General features: G+C 33.7%; 1 protein-coding gene across 2 annotated transcripts in view; it reads left to right on the top strand.

Annotated features, from left to right (window-relative positions):
- The window catches only part of LOC6053709 (protein Fe65 homolog), a 145,244-nt gene that overhangs the window by 85,433 nt on the left and 38,793 nt on the right, over positions 1 to 21,018 (top strand). For both annotated transcript variants that reach the window (XM_038251972.1, XM_038251971.1), the window contains exon 3: positions 3,179 to 3,351. In XM_038251972.1, the coding sequence (XP_038107900.1) occupies positions 3,207 to 3,351 (145 nt within the window). In that variant the 5' untranslated portion in view covers positions 3,179 to 3,206. The remainder of the gene's footprint in view (positions 1 to 3,178; positions 3,352 to 21,018) is intronic.

Here is a 21,018-nt window from a genome sequence, read left to right as displayed (position 1 = left end):
TACATTTGTTCTCACTTCAAATAAAAGAAATAATTTGATAAAGTGGGAAGAAATAAGGAATTAGGAAAAATATAAAAATAATAGAAAAATGATGATTTTTTGAAAATTGTTTTGTAAAAACTCTGTAGCATTTGCAAATAAATATTCAAAGTTCAAATTTTACTTAATATGGTTTAATGACACTGAGATCATGAAGATCAGTGCATTGAAAATTACCCAATAAAAATTCCTTAAACAAAAAATAGATTGTTCAAGGTATTGATTATCTCAAAATCGTATAAAATTATAAAAATAGTTCATCTTACAAAACACCAGGTAGTAATTATTGATCAGCACGACTGAGTGCTTCTAGCAGATGCGGCGAGTGTAGCTAATGTAGGTAATCACAAATACTTAAAACTTTAAAATTCGATATCTCTGGAACGAAACATATTCAAATTCAAAAAATAAATAGGGCTGTTTTGAGATACGGCCATTTAAAGTTTTCAATTGCGCAATACAGGTAGAAAACATTTTTTAATCTAAATTTTGATCACAGAAATGGATTCTACGTCCAATTTCCTTTAAAATTGAGTCTAAGACCGACCCTCTATGATTTGTGGTTCCTAAGTTATCGTCGTTTGAAGATAGGGGTTTCGCACAAAAATTGCCAAAAAGTTGATTTTTTTTTATAAAAATGGGAGGGGGGTCCGATTTGGATGAAATTCGGGATTTTTGCATGTTTTGATAGCCTCAACAGCTCTGCCAAATTTGGGCAGAATCGGAGATGGTAATTTTCAAGTGCTGTTCCGCTTCAGATGGAATGACCCATATTAAAAATATAAAAATTGAAATAACAAGTTATAGTCTCAACATTTAAATGCAAAAAGTGTTTTAAAATGCATTTTACAATTGTTCAGTTGATTTGCAATCATTAGTTAAAAAAAAATAAGATTTGACAAAAACAAAAAAAAATAGCGAAAAAAAACTTTTTGCGATACTAAACACCGAAATTTTTCAAAAATTCAGTAGTTTAAATGTTTAAATCAACCCAAACATGCTAAAAATGATTTTAAACGCAGGGGAATGCATTTTATATCAATTTCACCTAATTGCACTTCAATTTCCATTGAAATTTTGAAGTTTTTTGATATGTTCCACAAAGTTGTAAAGCATTAAATTTACAAAAAATAATTTCACTTTTGGAATTGGATTTGGATGGAATTAGCACATCCTGCAGACAAAACCGTAAGAAAAAAAAATTCATACATTTTTCTGCTTTTTTCATGCAAGCTTCACCTCCGAGTATCAATGGGTAAAAGCATGGTTGCCAGATAAATCTGGGAATGCCAGATTTTTCGTGTTAGCCAGAATAAAGATTTATACATTTTCTGTCAATTTCGAACAAATGTTTGATTCAAATCAACTAATAAATAGTTGAAAAGCAAAAAAATATTTGTTTTAAAGAAAATGTGAATTCCACCTTTTAAAAGGCCGAAAATGAATTAAACCATCAGAATTTTACAAGCTTATGAATAAATTCACATTCTCTCTCCCATTTCTCTTTCTAATTCATAATTTTCTAGATTGTTTTTTTCGGTACTTGGCCAGTTTTTTTTTCAATTTTGATCTGGCATATTCTGGGCACCTTATCTAACAAGTCTATAACGCATCTTAAATCAGTTTGGCTTATAATTTATTTTTATTATATTTTTTTTTATTTGCCCTAACCCATTTTGGTCAAAGTTGAAGGTTATAAACTTAAAAAAAAATATTGCAGCGGCCCTATTGTAAGAAAAAAAGCAGGTTTTTATGCCAGCATTCTAGTATAAAAAAATATGAAAACTAAGTATTTTTTCATTCACTTTTGGATATGAAATTTTCTACATGAAAAGTTTTCTTTAAAAGTAAAGACATATTTTGACTTATTTTTAAAATACTTTATTTTCATTTTTCAATGTTTGTTCAACATGTTGGAAATTAAATTATAGTGAGCTTAAAGGTTTAGTCTTAATCTTATGTCATTATTTCAAAATAACTGTTTGACATAGAAGGACAAACTAGTGAGTTTATCTATAAGTAGAAAGTTTACGCAAAGTTTACCTTTCAATTCGCACACACACGAACACACACACACTTTCCCCCAGCATGTAAATACTTTTCCCTCAGTTTGCAAAAAAGCTTTCGAACAAACTGATGCTTCGGGGTTCGCCTGGGCAAAGTAAAAAACCTCGTTTCGGGTACGTTAGGAAAAGTATTTGCTTTCTTTCTTGATGTCACTACCGTTTTTTCGGATATCGATGGATCTGAACACAGCTCCACTTGTGTACCACAACATCGCAAATGTAACCAACTTGGTAAAAGTTTGATGAAGAAGCTCATCGAAAAAATGTAAATAGATAATACATTATGTATAGCCTTTGGCATGGGTAGTTTGGAGGGATGCATCAGCTACGACGAGCAAAACAGGTGGAAAATGTCGAACTTTTTGACCCTTGTTTTGAAAACAACCCCCCCACTGCAAAAGTTGAGTTCAGATTCTTGTTCGATCTTGGAATCATCTTGAGGGGCTTGAGGCAGCGGAGGAAAAGGGGACAGAAATGATGTCTTGATTATACTTAGAGGAAGAAGCTTTTCCAGAGGTGATGCTGCTGCTCTCCGGTGACGATGTTATTGAAGAAAATCTCATCATCATCATACAGCTGCTGGCTGGGCTGGGTGGATGTCTTCTACCTTGCAAATACGACTAAACTTTGACTCGTAATATTAACGCTAAACGGTTCACCTTGGCTGCTCTCGGGCAGGGTTATAAGTCCCCTGTCGTCTTCGTCTTGGGTGATGGTGGTTGGGAAATTCTCTAGAAAATCTAAGACTTCTAAGAATAAATACAAACCATATTATTCGAAATGAACTGAAAACATTTTGAATTTTTTTGAATATATCTTGACTTTAAATTAATAAAGTTGATGAATTTAATCCTGAGAATCTTCCAACAGATCAACAAAACTTGTATTCTTCTAAAGAATTCCTCTGTTTCTGAAATGTTGTCTCAGAGTGTCATAAAATTGCGATGAAAGTTTGTTTCTGCGTGTTTTTCGTCCTCTGACAAACATCCTGTCTTTTCGTCCCAGCTCCCTCCCCTGGTTGATTGCATTTTCGTGCTAATACAATGTTGTTTTCTTTTCTTTCTCCCTTCCAGGTAAGCGCCGGGACCCGCCCACTTTTGAATGTTGTCAGGTGAAATTTTGGTCGGATCACCATTGAGCGTGGTGCTACTACCGCCACCCTCATTAATTGAATTTTGTAGAACTATGGCGGCTATCGCCACGCTCGCCAATCAGCAAAATATCGATGATGACGACATTTTCCTAGGTAATTCCATTTTGAAAATCAGATGAAAGCCAGATCCAAACCCCGAATTCCCACCAGTGGAAATTTGTCTTTTCTGTCTCTTTCTGAATCTGTTTTGTCATTTTGATTTTTGTATCCATTTATCCTTCGATCAGAAACCTTTAGAAACATTCACATACACACACGCTCTCACACACTCGCTGTTTTTTCCCATATTGACACACACGAACACACACACCAATATAATCCGCTTTTGTGAGATGTACCAAATCAAAGATGCTGACTATAGTTTTGTTCTGTTTTTCGTAAAGCTTCCACGACTTCCCACCATTTCTTCAACTTCTTCTACCCTTTTTCTTCACTCAATATACTCGTTTTGTGACCGTCGGTTTTTTTTCTTTTGTGGGTGTACTCTCCCCCGTGTCGCTTTAGGTTTTTGCTTTTGGAACCACTGAGATAAATAAAAGCTGTTCAGTCATCACCGGTATTCTTCGTTTGATTTGTTTTTGATAGATTTCCTTATTTCTCTTGGTTTTAGAAGAATGCTGTAGATTTGTAGAGAATGCACCTTTTATGTTGTAGATGTATTTGTTTATTTTTTGTTTACCCATTTTATTAGAACAACATAGCTCTAGTTGAAATTTATTTGCATAATCACCCCTCTGTGTTTTGTTTAATCTGATGCATTACTTTAATTTATCTAGCAATATAAATCAGTAAAGTTTTATTATTAACTTTTAATAAGTCATTTTCAAATATTGCATTTACCGGGCAGACGGTAATAACAAGATTCATTCCATTTCAATAACAAATACTGTTAAAATAACAAAAAATGTTATGAATAATCCATTTTTGCATAAGGGTTTAATAACAGTTAATGTTATCATAACATGATTTGTTATTGGTCTGATATTGGTTGAAAGCTAAAACAACTTTGGAATATTTTTTTTTGTTATGGAAGAATACCTCCAACTGTTATTGGGATGATCGGATTAGTTGTTAAAATAACAAAAAATAATAACAAAGATTTGTTCGATGAATATCTAAAAATGTTATTAGTCTGTTATTACAATGACAATCAAATAACAAAAAATTCATAACTGCGAATAACAAAACTTGTTATAAATAATATAAAATGTTATTGGCCTAGTGATTTCAAATATCAAAAAAAAAATATTCCCAAGTTATTTCCGTCTACTCGGGTATTTATACACTGTGATAAAATTTATTATTAATTACAACAACTTAAATAAATTGTTATAAAATTATATTTTTTATATATATTGAATTCAATATTATTTGAAAAACACGTATTTCGAATGTTCAAAAAATAAAGGGGTCATACCGCCCCACCGTCACAACTCACCATTCGTAGCTGTCCATCGCAGAACCAGGTGCCACGTGCCTGAATTGATTTTTCCATAAAATCAAACAGCCCGGTGTGTGCGACAAACTGTCGACCAATTGGCTATTTCTATTATCCTTTCCCACTCACCCACTCACTGCCCTGTTCCTTCCCTTCGGTCCACGTGCTCACGTGTACCGGCTCCTGCCCGATTTTTATCGCACAGTGACATCTCAAACTACAAGTTCGAGGACATTCCCTGTGAGCAGAGCCGTCAACCTAGAAGTATTTCGGACCTTCGAAACCAGAATAGACACATTTTCGCTTGTTTTATTAGGCCAAACTCCAAATTGCTCGGTGAAGTCCCTGGCAGGGTCTACCAGGATACGAGAGTGATAAAATTAACCTCCCACCCCCCCTGGAAACGGTCCCAAGTTCGGGTCAAAGTCCACGAGAGGGAGCATTGTTTGCTTTCCGGTTCAAGATTAAAGTGATTATTGGATTAGTCGAGGATTAGTTTTATGGCAACGTGTGTGCAGGGAGCAGGGTGTGAGGGGGGTTTTATGGGATTTTAATTTATTTATTAGCGTCACACACACACTCATATGCTTGTACGAGGAACCATTTTAGATCTTTTCGGTCGAATGGTTTTTGGCGGAAACGGCCACACATTTGCTGTAAACGAGCGTGTAATCGTAGCTAAGTTCGTTGACTACATCTAGTAGTGGTGCTGGTTTGAGGTTGGGGTTGAAACAAGCAATTTATGGATGGTGGATGTTAGTAATCTGGATTGACTTGGAAGGATACATGTTGTAGGAGAAATGTTTTATGCGATGTTTGAGAGATCAAGTCAATAAAAAAATAAAATATTGATCAAGGGATAAAATGTATACACAATTTTAAATTGAACAATTTTTCATGAAACCGGAACCTGATTTCATTTGTGTTTTTTAATTGGCTTAAACTTTTCAGAGGCCTTCGTTATGCCTAAAGTATCTATTTTTCATCATTAGTTTGCCCAAGTCTCCATTCAATTTAAGCAACTATCCATACTAAAATAATACGTGAATATTTAAAAATCTGTAACTCGGGAAGCAATTCTGGACCCGATTATCCGAAGATTTCTAAGGAACTTTGAATAATGGAATCACGAACAATTTAGTAAAACTTTATCCCATTTTGGTCAATTTTGTTTAGTAATTGATTGTCTGTTTCATTACCTAATGAGTTTTCTCATTAATTAATTACCAGTTTTGGACTATTTATGCATAACGATCCAAAACAGATTTCTTGATTCGATTATCCGATGATTTGATAATTTGAAGTGATTTTTTTTCCGAGGACTACCTATTTTTATCACTAAAATATTTCGAAGTTTAATGACATGTTTCAAGAGACAAAAAAGGCAACATTCAAGCCACAGACAAGTATGGGCAAGAATATTCCCACTGAGTAATGATTTATGTAAAAAAGAGATATATAAAAAAAAATTACCGGAAATATTTATGACAATAGATTTTTTATCTAATTTTCAATCGAAAAAAAACACCACAAAAATTTGATAAAAGTGCTGTTCTCGAGTTTAAGCCAATTTAAGGGATACGGGACGGCCAAATAAAAAAAAACCAATATTCTATTAAAATATATTTTTGACCTCGACAGATTGCTTGCTGTCGTCTTATTAACCCTCTGAAACCGAACCACGTCTCTAGACGGGCTTCGATCTAAAAAATCGCCAAAAATCAGTTTTTCAACCAATGTTTGATCTGTAAGTAGAATTCTTACTGGCTGTGTTTTTCATTAATATTGCTTAAATTTTAAGTAGAAAGAAGTATGCACTAGTTTTTGTAGTGTCCCTGACTATGCCTCTACGCATTTATTTACAATTTAAATGGTAATGGTGCCATTCCAGAGCCAAACATGTGAAAAACAAGCAAAAATTAAAAGTGACTGTAAAAACGTGAAAAAACTACAAAGGCAAAATGTAATCATAGTAGGTGGTAGGTCAAATACTACCAAAAACAAACATAAACTCAACAAGATAAATGCTGTTCCCGAGCAGACGGAAATAACTTGGGAATAACATTTTTTGATATTTGAAAATACTAGTTCAATAACATTTTATGTTATTTATAACAAGATTTGTTATTCGTCGTTATGAATTTTTTTGTTATTGGATTGTTATTGTAATACCAGACTAATAACATTTTTAGTTATTTTTCGAACAAATCTTTGTTATTATTTTCAAGATTTTTCAAGAAGATTCCATAAGAATTTCTGTTATTTTAACAGTATTTGTTATTGAAATGGTAGAATTTTGTTATTACCGTCTGCCCGGGTTTAAATTTAATTGCTCAAAATGACTTCCTAAACAAGGTAAAAATAAACTAAAATAAAAAAAAATGTGGGCAGTTGAGGATGATTCGTTTGGAACACGGATCACTTATGTTTTCCTTCAAAGTGCTTTCAGTAGCGCGAGTCGAATTGTTAATTTTCTTTCATCCATTCTTTCCACTTTTTTGGGAAAAATCATAATTTTTATGATTTTTCAAAGCAGTGAATATTTGTTGTAATTTACCAAATATTTTTTTTTTACAATATTGTTTTTGATCACCGGAAATTTATAATAATTATTTGCTTATATTGGCAATTAGCGGCGAGAAATATTAAACTAACCTAGGACAGAAAGAGGAGAGACAGAATTGAAGATCGCGACAACAGTTTTTCATACCTTTGTCACATGGTGGATAGATCCAGACAGGGCGCTGGCAGTTATAAGGGGAAAGGAGGTGAAGAAGCTAAGGGCCATTCATTCTAAGTGTAATATTTGGTTGAACTAGCTTTTTAGGGGTCTTCCATTAACCGACACAGAAGGTGTCGGAGAATGTCCCACATAGTTGACACACGATAATTTCTTTTCGTGTTTCGTCATCTATGGGACACCTCCTTTCCCCTTATAACTGCCAGCGCCCTGTTTGGATCTATCCACCATGTGACATAAGGTTTGAAAAAACTGTTGTCGCGATCTTCAATTCTGTCTCTCCTCTTTCTGTCCTAGGTTAGTTTAATATTTCTCGCCGCTAATTGCCAATATAAGCAAATAATTAAATATATTTTTAAAAGATGCTAAGAAGATTTAATACAAAATCGTCTTTTCGTTCCTGAGATACAACCCTCAAGTATACAGTAACAATAAAATTGCATTAAAATAGACCTATTTGAGAAGATATTTTTTATTTAAGTGGTTTCAAAGTCTTTTTTCAATGAGAAAGGCAACAATGATTGTAAGGACGAATTTTCATTCCATCTTTTTTGCAGTATTTTGTCTAGTCTGTGAACAAAACGGTAATTTTTTCAAGGTTTTTTTTATTTATTTAAAAATGTAATTATTATTAAACCAAATTATTTCTTTACAAAATTTAAATGGCCATTTAGCATAAAATTGGATCGTTTGAATTTTCATTCAAACTTTTTTGCAATATTCTTGTCAAGTCTGAAAAGAATGGTAATGTTTCAGGTTTTTTTTTATTTATTTTTAAAATGTAATTATGATTAAACCAATTTATTTCTTTATACAATTTAAATAGCCATTTAACATAAAATTGGAACGAGAACATTGCACCTCATTTAGAATAATTTTCTTCTACAGATATAAATTTAAAAATCTTAAAAGGTATGTAAATTTTGTCGCTCGAATCTAGTCCAACCCTTATGTTAAAAAATGCAAACCGTGAAAAAGGCAAGGCAAATTTGATTCGCCCCATGGCTACATGTTAAGTATTTGAGAAAAAGTGGGATTTCTACGGATTTCTAGAACAAAGCTCTACTTTCTATTAGTTTAGTGAAATAGTTTAGAACCAAAATTCCAAATGGGATGGACTTGCTTCTTGTGGCAGTACATTTTTCACCTCCATCAATTCGTAGAAAAATTAATAAAAATAATATAGAAAAAAACAGTCTTTTCAAACAGATTTTTAAGCAAAAAACAACACTTTTAAACTTAATTTTTTTTTAAATATTGATATCTAAGAATAAATTATATTTATAATCCGCCAGTTCTGGCATGAACACCAAGAAAGATCTATCCAGTAAATGCATGAATGTAATCTCATTCACTAACTTACAGACTGCTTACTTTCCCAGTCAGTGTAATAACACCTCTCAGAGATGATTCATAATCACAATATTCCGAGAAGTGCTCCCTTATCGTAAAGATACCCGACGACGACGACGACTAAACCAGTAATAACTTAGAATTATCGCTCCCGGTCCTCCCCAAGACGTATGATATAACATCGCAAATTCCGAGCTAATCAGCAGAACCGTCGATACGGTCTGCCATCGGGAAGTTCAAGAAGAAGTCGGTCTATAGCGATAAACCTCCGCTTCGCTGAAATGACCAGCTTAGTTCGTTACTACACGCGCGCGTAGCTATTTCGCGAAACGGTGTTGCGGAAGTGTTCTAGGGTGTAATTTGCTTGCGGGAAATTTGTCACCTAATTACTGGTTGGGTTTGTTTTTGAAGTCGTTCCAGCTGGACTCTTTCAACGCAATGGGGTGTGAAAGTTACAACTTTCTGGTGTAGTGAATAACCTAAATAGAAGCAAATCGAGGAAAGTTCTCGGAAGTGCTGTTTAATTCACTGTATAAATTTCGCCGGGCCATAAATTGCCTTAAACCCAATCAACCATCAAACTTTCAATCTCTTGCTGGAACAATTCAGCCAAACTCTTCTCCGCACCAGAAGAAAAAAAGTTATGTGGAGCCCCGCCTCACTTCATTGAAGTACAATAAATCTGGATAATACCCAATTTGCCAGCACCGAGAAAAGCTTGCAGCATCTTTTCCCACCCCGAAACAAAAAAAAATCCCTTGTACAAGCAGATTGATTCCAACACTCGTGCGAAGATAACCTAATCCAACCCAGCCCCGAAACAAGGTAATCGACTAAGAAAATGGCTTGGCTTTTAGTTGCTGCTGCCGAAAACCTTCGCCGAAAAGAGAGCCCCAGGATTTACCTCTTTTGCTGGTGGGGGAGTTTGGCTTTGGCGAGGTCGATATACCTTGTGGGAGCCGGCTGGGTTCACTTTCATTTTCCGGTTGCCGGCAGGGAAATTACTCCGTGGGTGGGGAAATTTCCATGAATGCCGGTTGAGTCACCCAGACTGAATAAAGTTGGGGTTTCTTCAAATATTTAATTTAAGTTTTTAGCTTTTTATGGAATTATTTTCTTGTGGCAATATTTATTGTGATATTTCACTTGTTGAGTAAAATTAATTTCCATTCAAGATTCGAAGAACTTTAGTAACAGGATGTCTTAAATTATTTATTAATTTTATAAAGTCAATTCTATAAAGTGTCACAATTTTATTTTAAGAAAAACACATCATTTTGTTCTGAAACCTTCTTTATCTACGAACGTCAAAAAAGTCACAACAGCCCACCCACCCAAAGCATTAGAAGGAAAAAGCCGGAAAATGTGGGGAAAATGGCAAAGGTAGGCAAGACGTCTGGCGCCAAATGACGGGGCTTCCACACACGTGTACCAAAGTCGTGAGTGTGTGTGCGTGTACGGTGAAGTATGTAAAGTAGCAAGCAGTTTTTTTTCTCCCTCCTACCTTTAAACGGTGACTCATGTGAGGGGTTCTGTTTGCTGTGAGGGTAAATAACACGCTTACTTTCTGCTGCTGTCGCGTGAAATGAACGGAAAAGATTGTAATTCTAGTGAATGGAGTAATTGCGAAAGGCAATTTTATCGATATGTTAACACATCACGATGGGATTTGTGTGAGAATTGAAGTGTTAATTGATGGGAAAATTCTAGAGCATGCAAATTAAATACCTTTCTTTGTTTATCAACAATGGCTCTTTTGAGGCATATTGAATGTTGAAAGGGATGCTTTTCACAAATTTTATTGTATGTCAATAAGCAGAACCATCAGATGTATAATTTGAAAGGAAATATTGAAAAAACTTTGAATAATTAAGGTTTTTATCAGTTTTAGATGGAATCGTTCTGAAATAACTAAAAGTTTGCTTTAGTTCTCAACCTCACAAATTAGTTCATGTTATCAGAGCTTTAAAAATTATTTCCAATTTTACATTAAATTTAAACATTTAGTTCTTGTTAGGTTTAAATGATACTTTTAGCTTGGTTTTTGAAATTTCACCGTATTGCAAAATTTAAATTGTATAAAATATAATGATTTTTCTTTGAATTTAACATCACTGGATTTTTTAACTTCTTGAATTTTTCATATTTTTTTCAAGTCTTTTGGGATTTTTGCGTTTTGAATAGTCTCAAATATTAAAAGAAATTGGAATGGTTTTATGGATCAACCACGCAAACCCGATGATTTTTAAAGATTATTTTCTTTTCAAATTTACTTTGATGTGTTTCCTTGTTTTTTTTTTTTTTAAATTGAGTTAAATAGTTTAAATATTTCAAAATACATTGAATCGTCTTTTATGGATGGTGAACCACGTAAACCCGATGATTTTCTATGTTTGTTTTTACGTAGGTTAGTATTGTTTCTTTTAATGAAATCGCAGATTTTGTAATGCAAAACAAATGAAGCAAATATCATCAGTCTGAGGAATTTCTAAAAGGGATGAGCATACATTTATTTCAATTTAAAGCTTTTAGTTTTTCAGAATTTTTACGACAAAAAATATTTTTTACAGATGTTGATTCACAGTAAAAATTCTGTGAAATCGCATGCAAAAGCATGCACACTTGTGAGCAAAAGCATGTAATATTGTATGAGAAAACGTGTACAAAAAAGCATGTACAAAAGAAAAATAAATAAATTTTGCACACCCCAAAAATAACATCAATCTGGTGAGAGTCATATCCAGATTACCAAGTCCGCGCCCCAACCATCTCGGCTATCTCGCCGCTGTCTATTTAGTTGGATCAACACCGATGTAGCTGTACGTTCCCCATACATCGTATACAGTTAATTCAGTATACGACGTACGGGAAACCTACATCGGCGTTGAACACAGCTTTTACAAGACGGTGAGATAGCCGAGACGGTTGGGGCGCGGACTTGGTAATGTGGATATGACTCTCACCCTGATGTTATTTTTGGGGTGCGCAAAATTTATTTATTTTTCTTTTGTACATGCTTTTTGTGTACACGTTTTCTCATACAATATTACATGCTTTTGCTCACAAAGGTGATGTGCATGCTTTTGCATGTGATTTTACCATCGGATTTTTGCTGTTGTATATATCTGTTAATTTTTTGCCAAAACAACGACTTTTAATAAATCGTACACTCATTATCTAATTATATTATAGGTGTTTAGGAATCGCATTTTTTATTCAGCCAAAATCGAGGGTTGGGGGAGCAACAAATAAAAATGGTTCAATCATGCTTAAAAGGATATCAACGCTGTTAGATGATTTTAAATTATTTTCTCTTGAATACTCGTCTGAAATATTGATTTTTCCAAAATTATGTTTTCCCTTTTATTTTTTGAGACAATATTGAAGGAAGGGATTGAGGGATGACAAAAACTTAGAAACATATTTGCGATGGCTTTATAATAATATCAAATTTATTTTATCAAACTATTAACCAGAATTAGCAAGTAAGATTATCTCTAACCTTAAATAATTAGACAAATATTTAGTACAACAAATTATGATTAAAAATATGTTTAAAGTGCAAATTAGGGTGCCCAGAAAAATGACCCTGGCTCAACAAGCGAAAAACGGGGTTTTGGGTTATTTTAAGCCAAAATTGTCTGGGTTCGTATAATTTCCCGGGAAACGGGAAATTTTTAACCAATTTTCTGGGAAATCCCTTGGAATTCCCGGAAAATTTAAAATATATTGACAATTATTCTGAACTTGGTTCTGATTAATATTATGCAACAAAATTGTATAGTACATCGACTTTAATGGTTACAATCAGTGTGAAGATCAATTAATAACTTGACTGCATGTAAAAAATCATAGCTACATAGGGTTACCAGGTCAAAATCTGGCAAAGTATCGATAAAAAATCTGGAAAAATCTGGCAGACAAAAATTTAACAATTTTGAATGGTGAAGGGGAGGGAGGATATGAATTGATTCAAAAATTTGTAGAATTAAGACGGTTCAACTGATTTGATGACCTTAAACATGTTTAATTTACATCTTCTTTTTGAAAACCACATTCTATTTTCATTTGATTTTCAATTAAGGGTGCACAGCAACGAAGGAAGTTGTTGTCTTCTTATTCCAAAAATGACAAACTTACGGACCCAATCCTACAATAACGGGATTGCAAAATTAGTCAAACTTTGTTGTAAGTAACTTTGTGGACAGTACTTTAGGGGAAGAATAAAAAAATATTTCGATAGTACCCGTAGTTTTGAAGATACTAAAATGTCTGTAACAAAAATCTGGGTGCAAAAGCTCTGGTTGACGTGCACCGTTAAATAAGTTTATTTTAACGAAACATGTATTTAAAATGGGCATAAAGTAAAAAATCTGGCAAAATCTGTCAATATCTGGAAATGTAAATCTTAATTCCTAGATTTATCTGGCATTCTGGCAACCCTGCAGCTATAAGTATTTTTTTTATTTTTTTTTTCTTATTGTTATGAATCAATTCTAATTTTAATGTAAAATATCTAAGGTATTTTTGAAGAGATTTTTTTTTATCAAGGAGTTCAGACAGTGAGTCAAATGAATCCATACTCCACAGTCATTAAATTTCTTTTAAACTTGCCTTTGTGACCAGTTTGAGAGAGTGTGGTGTGATATATAAATTTGAAATGAAAAAAAAATTAGAAATTATGTTTTTTAACAAAAATCTTTTCTAAAGCAAATCATACTGGTTCAGCTCATGAACCAGTATGATCTAAATTCTCGTGTTTGCTTCATTTCAAACAACTCAATGTTATCAAATATTTGATATTTATTTAGTTTTTGATATTTTTTTAAACAACACAAAGAAGTTTTTCAATTATTTTTTATGGTTCTACGGTTCAGAATTGACTTCGCTTGGATGTTATTTTATAGCAAGTTATTTTTGTTAAGCAAGACCTATTTCCAGTTGTTTCAGGAATGAATATTATCAGAATGAAATGTTGTTATCAAAATTTCTGATAATTTGACGTATGAACTAAAAACAATTTTTTTTTGAAGAATATCGTGTTGAGTTTCTTTATTTATTTATTTTTTCATAGCATTTTCAAAAAAATGGTTCTAAAAAGTTGAGAAAATGTATAGTTCCGATAAAATTTAGGGAATTCCCGGGAAATTTACAAATTTTCAAACGGGAAATATTTTATTTCGGGAAATCCAGGATTTTTTCCTGGGACGGGAAATTTGACGCTCTAGTTTTATTTGAATGAAATGGATTTGCAAAAAACAACTAGTAATCTGCTTTTTACAAATTGTCCAGAGATTAAATTGGTGATTTTATGGAAAACAGTGAATAACTCATAGTGTGAATGACTTCCACCTCCCACCATGGATGACCTGGACAGTTTACGCAAAAAACTCGCCAGCCTGTTTGGCTACCAGCGGCAAATCGCGGACGCGATTGCTTCCATCACCAACGAACTCATCAGCCGGGCCATTCAGGACGAAACCGTGGTGCGTGAAAATGCCCAACTCCGGCGCCGCAATCGCCGGCTGGAAGACCGACTCTGCAAATTTGAACGCATCCAAGAAGAAAGAGGTCGTTCCTCCTGGCAGCAACAACAACAGCAGCAGGTGGCGCAGAGGAAATTGGTGTCCTGTCCGGGGGTTGAACAAAGGGATGAACCTTTAAGGAGGCGTTCCAGGACGAATGTACGTACCACCTGCCAATCTACGAAGAATCGTGCTATGCGGCAGCGATGGGGCAACAACACCTGTACGATTTGGCCGGGGAGAACCAGTACTCGGAAATTGGGGGAAACTTTTACGAGGATTTGAAAAGTGAGTTAATTTTAGGAGTTTCCTTCAGGTGGGGGTGAAACTGGTGGTGGTTTAATTAATTCCATGTATTTCTAAAAGAGTGAACATTAATTTACCATTCCGAATATCTCGAGGCCGAACTCTAAAGCGGAAAATGGCCAATGTTTAAAATCAAATTCCAATCAACATTCCTCCCCCAGGGCTGACAGCTACACGCCATCGCATAAGGCTTCCAGGTTTACGACCATCGTTCTGGAAACGGAGAAAGAAATCGACTCTTTCGCCCCATTTTAAAGCAGCAAAAATCTGGCCGGGAGGAACCCCTAATGTGTGAAGTCTCGCAATGTGCGCTTCACGGTGGTTTGCTACAGGAATGGCGGTGTTGATGGCACTTTGAATGGAATGACATGCTCGTAGATTTGACAATTTGATGGCTGCGCTTCGAGTGGGCTTCTTCACAGGGGGTGGAAATTCAATTAGGTGGTCGAGTGGAGTGTGGCGCGAAGATTCGGGAGGAAATTTGCTACCGCTGCTGATGGGATTCCAGGGTTGATGGGAAAGCGTGATTCGAAATTTTTAGGAGAGGTTTTGTTCGAATTTTACAGCTGGAGGGTTGCAACATCGGAAGGAGGTTGATTCAGAAAAATTTCAAAGTAGTAAAAAAATTGATTAGGACTGTATCAAAAAGTTAAAAAAAAACCTCTTAATTTTTTCGTTGTTTGATTGCAATTTTTTTTGACAAGTCTTTTTAATGGTAATTTACTTTTTTAATTTGCAATTACCCAGAAGGGTCATCTTTCATTTAGAACAAAAAATTTAATTCTAAAATTTCGTGTTTTTGTAACTTTGCAGGAATATTCTTTTAAGAGTGTAGCAATGTTCTACAAAGCTCCCTTTTACCTTCACTTTAACTTGTGACTTAGAATTCAAAAAGATTTATGAATTTTTTGAATTTGTATGGGAACTGAAATTTTTACTTAATTATTTTTTTACTGAGCCTATTGGAAGAAATGTAAAACTACCACTTTTGCTGAAAAATATATTAGATCCAAGGTTGTTAACGAAACAATTATCGAGGCTCGATAACGATAACGATAATAAACGATAACTCATTTTTAAAATCTTTTTAAAATCGATTAATTCAACCATGGGTAATTCTCTACCAACTCACACGAAATCGGGAAAAGTTGCCCCGACCCCTCTTCGATTTACGTGAAACTTTGTCCTAAGGGGTAACTTTTGTCCCTGATCACGAATCCGAGGTCCGTTTTTTGATATCTCGTGACGGAGGGGCGGTACGACCCCTTCCATTTTTGAACATACGAAAAATGAGGTGTTTTTCAATAATTTGCAGCCTGAAACGGTGATAAGATAGAAATTTGGTGCCAAAGGGACTTTAATGTAAAATTAGACGCCCGATTTGATGGCGTACTCAGAATTCCGAAAAAACGTATTTTTCATCGAAAAAAACACTAAAAAAGTTTTAAAAATTCTCCCATTTTCCGTTACTCGACTGTAAAAAATTTTGGAACATGTCATTTTAAGGGAAATTTAATGTACACGCAACCGAGATCGGCTGAAAATTGCGAGGGATCCCTCCCGAATCGAAGGAAAAAACCTCCCGGTCTCGGACAGGCGAGTTTTACCGCACGATGCTTGTGAGGGAAATCCACAAAAAAAAAAGCTTCACGCCGGCAACTGAACTTACACCCACACATGCATAACTTCTCACATGTATTGGTGGCATGTCGTATATGTGAATGTATTGGTGAATCAGGTTTGTCTCTGTGTTAGTGAGATGAGCTGGGAAAAAACTCTCGCCAAATAAATAAAAAAAGTGAAATTTTCAAATTTCACGAAATAAACGTAATTTATTCACATTTTAATAATATACAATACATCCACTTCTACGCTTATCACTTTAGTTACGATTCACTTGTCACAGATTAGTATTTTCATGATCGGGAACATTCGAAGTAGCCACCTCCAACCGCATCTAATCCAGCCTGGTTCTGGGTTTCAAACAGATCGACGCCTTGGCCATCCTGCGTCATACGCCTCGACGTGGCCACCGGAACATAGCCCCTTCAGCCGCGGCCGATCTCTGAATAGATTCTTGGTTTGCCGGAGCTGAAATAAAACAAATGAAAAGGAAGTTTCAGTCCACATAGTTAAAACGTCACAACAAAAACTACGCTAAAATCTTTCTGCAAGCAAATACTTACATGATTTGAAGGTTTGGTTTTGTTCCCCAATATGTCCTCTCTTGATGTCCTCTGGTCGGTTTTATTTCGGGATTTTCAATCCGACTGCACCGGCCAGCCGGCGGCGGCCGCACAAAAATGACACTTTCTCGCGTGGTAGTTATCGGCAAACTGTCACTTTCTTTGTTCGTCGCAAGGCAAGGCTAGGTCGGCTAGGTAGGAAGAAAGCCATGGTCGCAAGGTTCGTAAATCATACCGGGTATGTCGGATAACATGTCAAAAAAAATTAAATCAAAATAATTTTTAAAAAACTTTTATTTTATATTTTTACTTGACAGAATCTAAAAATTTCAAAATATAAAAAAGATAAATTTTTAAATTTTAAGAATAAAAATATGACAAATTTTTAAATTTTTAAAAAGAAATATGACAAATATGAAAATTTGTCTAAATTTCTAAATATTTAAGAATTGCCATTGTCAAACTGTTAACATTTCCGAGAGTATGTCAAAATATCTAAATGTGATGTCAAGATGTGTCAAAATGTCAAAATGTCAAAATGTCAAAATGTCAAAATGTCAAAATGTCAAAATGTCAAAATGTCAAAATGTCAAAATGTCAAAATGTCAAAATGTCAAAATGTCAAAATGTCAAAATGTCAAAATGTCAAAATGTCAAAATGTCAAAATGTCAAAATGTCAAAATGTCAAAATGTCAAAATGTCAAAATGTCAAAATGTCAAAATGTCAAAATGTCAAAATGTCAAAATGTCAAAATGTCAAAATGTCAAAATGTCAAAATGTCAAAATGTCAAAATGTCAAAATGTCAAAATGTCAAAATGTCAAAATGTCAAAATGTCAAAATGTCAAAATGTCAAAATGTAAAAATGTAAAAATGTCAAAATGTCACAATGTCACAATGTCAAAATGTCAAAATGTCAAAATGTCAAAATGTCAAAATGTCAAAATGTCAAAATGTCAAAATGTCAAAATGTCAAAATGTCAAAATGTCAAAATGTCAAATGTCAAAATCTCAAAATGTCAAAATGTCAAAATGTCAAAATGTCAAAATGTCAAAATGTCAAAATGTCAAAATGTCAAAATGTCAAAATGTCAAAATGTCAAAATGTCAAAATGTCAAAATGTCAAAATGTCAAAATGTCAAAAGGGACCATCCATAAACCACGTGGACACTTTTGGGGGTATGGCGATTGTCCACGCTCCATACAAAATTGATTTTTTTGTATGGACAATTGTCCACGAGGGGGTTGAGACTACCAAAAAAGTGTCCACGTGGTCAAAATGTCAAAATGTCAAAATGTCAAAATGTCAAAATGTCAAAATGTCAAAATGTCAAAATGTCAAAATGTCAAAATGTCAAAATGTCAAAATGTCAAAATGTCAAAATGTCAAAATGTCAAAATGTCAAAATGTCAAAATGTCAAAATGTCAAAATGTCAAAATGTCAAAATGTCAAAATGTCAAAATGTCAAAATGTCAAAATGTCAAAATGTCAAACTGTCAAATTAAACAATTAAACAATTAAACAATTAAACAATTAAACAATTAAACAATTAAACAATTAAACAATTAAACAATTAAACAATTAAACAATTAAACAATTAAACAATTAAACAATTAAACAATTAAACAATTAAACAATTAAACAATTAAACAATTAAACAATTAAACAATTAAACAATTAAACAATTAAACAATTAAACAATTAAACAATTAAACAATTAAACAATTAAACAATTAAACAATTAAACAATTAAACAATTAAACAATTAAACAATTAAACAATTAAACAATTAAACAATTAAACAATTAAACAATTAAACAATTAAACAATTAAACAATTAAACAATTAAACAATTAAACAATTAAACAATTAAACAATTAAACAATTAAACAATTAAACAATTAAACAATTAAACAATTAAACAATTAAACAATTAAACAATTAAACAATTAAACAATTAAACAATTAAACAATTAAACAATTAAACAATTAAACAATTAAACAATTAAACAATTAAACAATTAAACAATTAAACAATTAAACAATTAAACAATTAAACAATTAAACAATTAAACAATTAAACAATTAAACAATTAAACAATTAAACAATTAAACAATTAAACAATTAAACAATTGAACAATTAAACAATTAAACAAATTTTACACAATTACACAATTAAACATGTCGAATTTCCTCCTCCTGATAGATGAATTTGTGCCGATTGACTGAAACAAGCACGCACGCATACATCAACTCATCACCGACTTGTTAGATGCAACTGAGCGTGAGTGTATGGTGTTTGCGAAATCAAATTGAAAGCTTTTCTTGTAATGGTATGTGTGAACTACAAAGTTTGTTTCGAGCGTGAGGGTTTTCCGTACGATTTGAGCGTTGTCCCGTTCAATTCGATTTGGGAGGGCCACCCTCACGGATTTCTCGTTTGCGTGCACACGCTCTCACACACTCGCTGTTTTTTCCCATATTGACACACACGAACACACACACCAATATAATCCGCTTTTGTGAGATGTACCAAATCAAAGATGCTGACTATAGTTTTGTTCTGTTTTTCGTAAAGCTTCCACGACTTCCCACCATTTCTTCAACTTCTTCTACCCTTTTTCTTCACTCAATATACTCGTTTTGTGACCGTCGGTTTTTTTTCTTTTGTGGGTGTACTCTCCCCCGTGTCGCTTTAGGTTTTTGCTTTTGGAACCACTGAGATAAATAAAAGCTGTTCAGTCATCACCGGTATTCTTCGTTTGATTTGTTTTTGATAGATTTCCTTATTTCTCTTGGTTTTAGAAGAATGCTGTAGATTTGTAGAGAATGCACCTTTTATGTTGTAGATGTATTTGTTTATTTTTTGTTTACCCATTTTATTAGAACAACATAGCTCTAGTTGAAATTTATTTGCATAATCACCCCTCTGTGTTTTGTTTAATCTGATGCATTACTTTAATTTATCTAGCAATATAAATCAGTAAAGTTTTATTATTAACTTTTAATAAGTCATTTTCAAATATTGCATTTACCGGGCAGACGGTAATAACAAGATTCATTCCATTTCAATAACAAATACTGTTAAAATAACAAAAAATGTTATGAATAATCCATTTTTGCATAAGGGTTTAATAACAGTTAATGTTATCATAACATGATTTGTTATTGGTCTGATATTGGTTGAAAGCTAAAACAACTTTGGAATATTTTTTTTTGTTATGGAAGAATACCTCCAACTGTTATTGGGATGATCGGATTAGTTGTTAAAATAACAAAAAATAATAACAAAGATTTGTTCGATGAATATCTAAAAATGTTATTAGTCTGTTATTACAATGACAATCAAATAACAAAAAATTCATAACTGCGAATAACAAAACTTGTTATAAATAATATAAAATGTTATTGGCCTAGTGATTTCAAATATCAAAAAAAAAATATTCCCAAGTTATTTCCGTCTACTCGGGTATTTATACACTGTGATAAAATTTATTATTAATTACAACAACTTAAATAAATTGTTATAAAATTATATTTTTTATATATATTGAATTCAATATTATTTGAAAAACACGTATTTCGAATGTTCAAAAAATAAAGGGGTCATACCGCCCCACCGTCACAACTCACCATTCGTAGCTGTCCATCGCAGAACCAGGTGCCACGTGCCTGAATTGATTTTTCCATAAAATCAAACAGCCCGGTGTGTGCGACAAACTGTCGACCAATTGGCTATTTCTATTATCCTTTCCCACTCACCCACTCACTGCCCTGTTCCTTCCCTTCGGTCCACGTGCTCACGTGTACCGGCTCCTGCCCGATTTTTTATCGCACAGTGACATCTCAAACTACAAGTTCGAGGACATTCCCTGTGAGCAGAGCCGTCAACCTAGAAGTATTTCGGACCTTCGAAACCAGAATAGACACATTTTCGCTTGTTTTATTAGGCCAAACTCCAAATTGCTCGGTGAAGTCCCTGGCAGGGTCTACCAGGATACGAGAGTGATAAAATTAACCTCCCACCCCCCCCCTGGAAACGGTCCCAAGTTCGGGTCAAAGTCCACGAGAGGGAGCATTGTTTGCTTTCCGGTTCAAGATTAAAGTGATTATTGGATTAGTCGAGGATTAGTTTTATGGCAACGTGTGTGCAGGGAGCAGGGTGTGAGGGGGGTTTTATGGGATTTTAATTTATTTATTAGCGTCA

Source organism: Culex quinquefasciatus, chromosome 2 (assembly GCF_015732765.1).
Source record: "Culex quinquefasciatus strain JHB chromosome 2, VPISU_Cqui_1.0_pri_paternal, whole genome shotgun sequence".
NCBI classification, from domain to species: Eukaryota; Metazoa; Arthropoda; class Insecta; order Diptera; family Culicidae; genus Culex; species Culex quinquefasciatus.
Note: the sequence above shows the minus strand (reverse complement) of the source record. Positions and strands in the feature narration are given on the sequence as shown.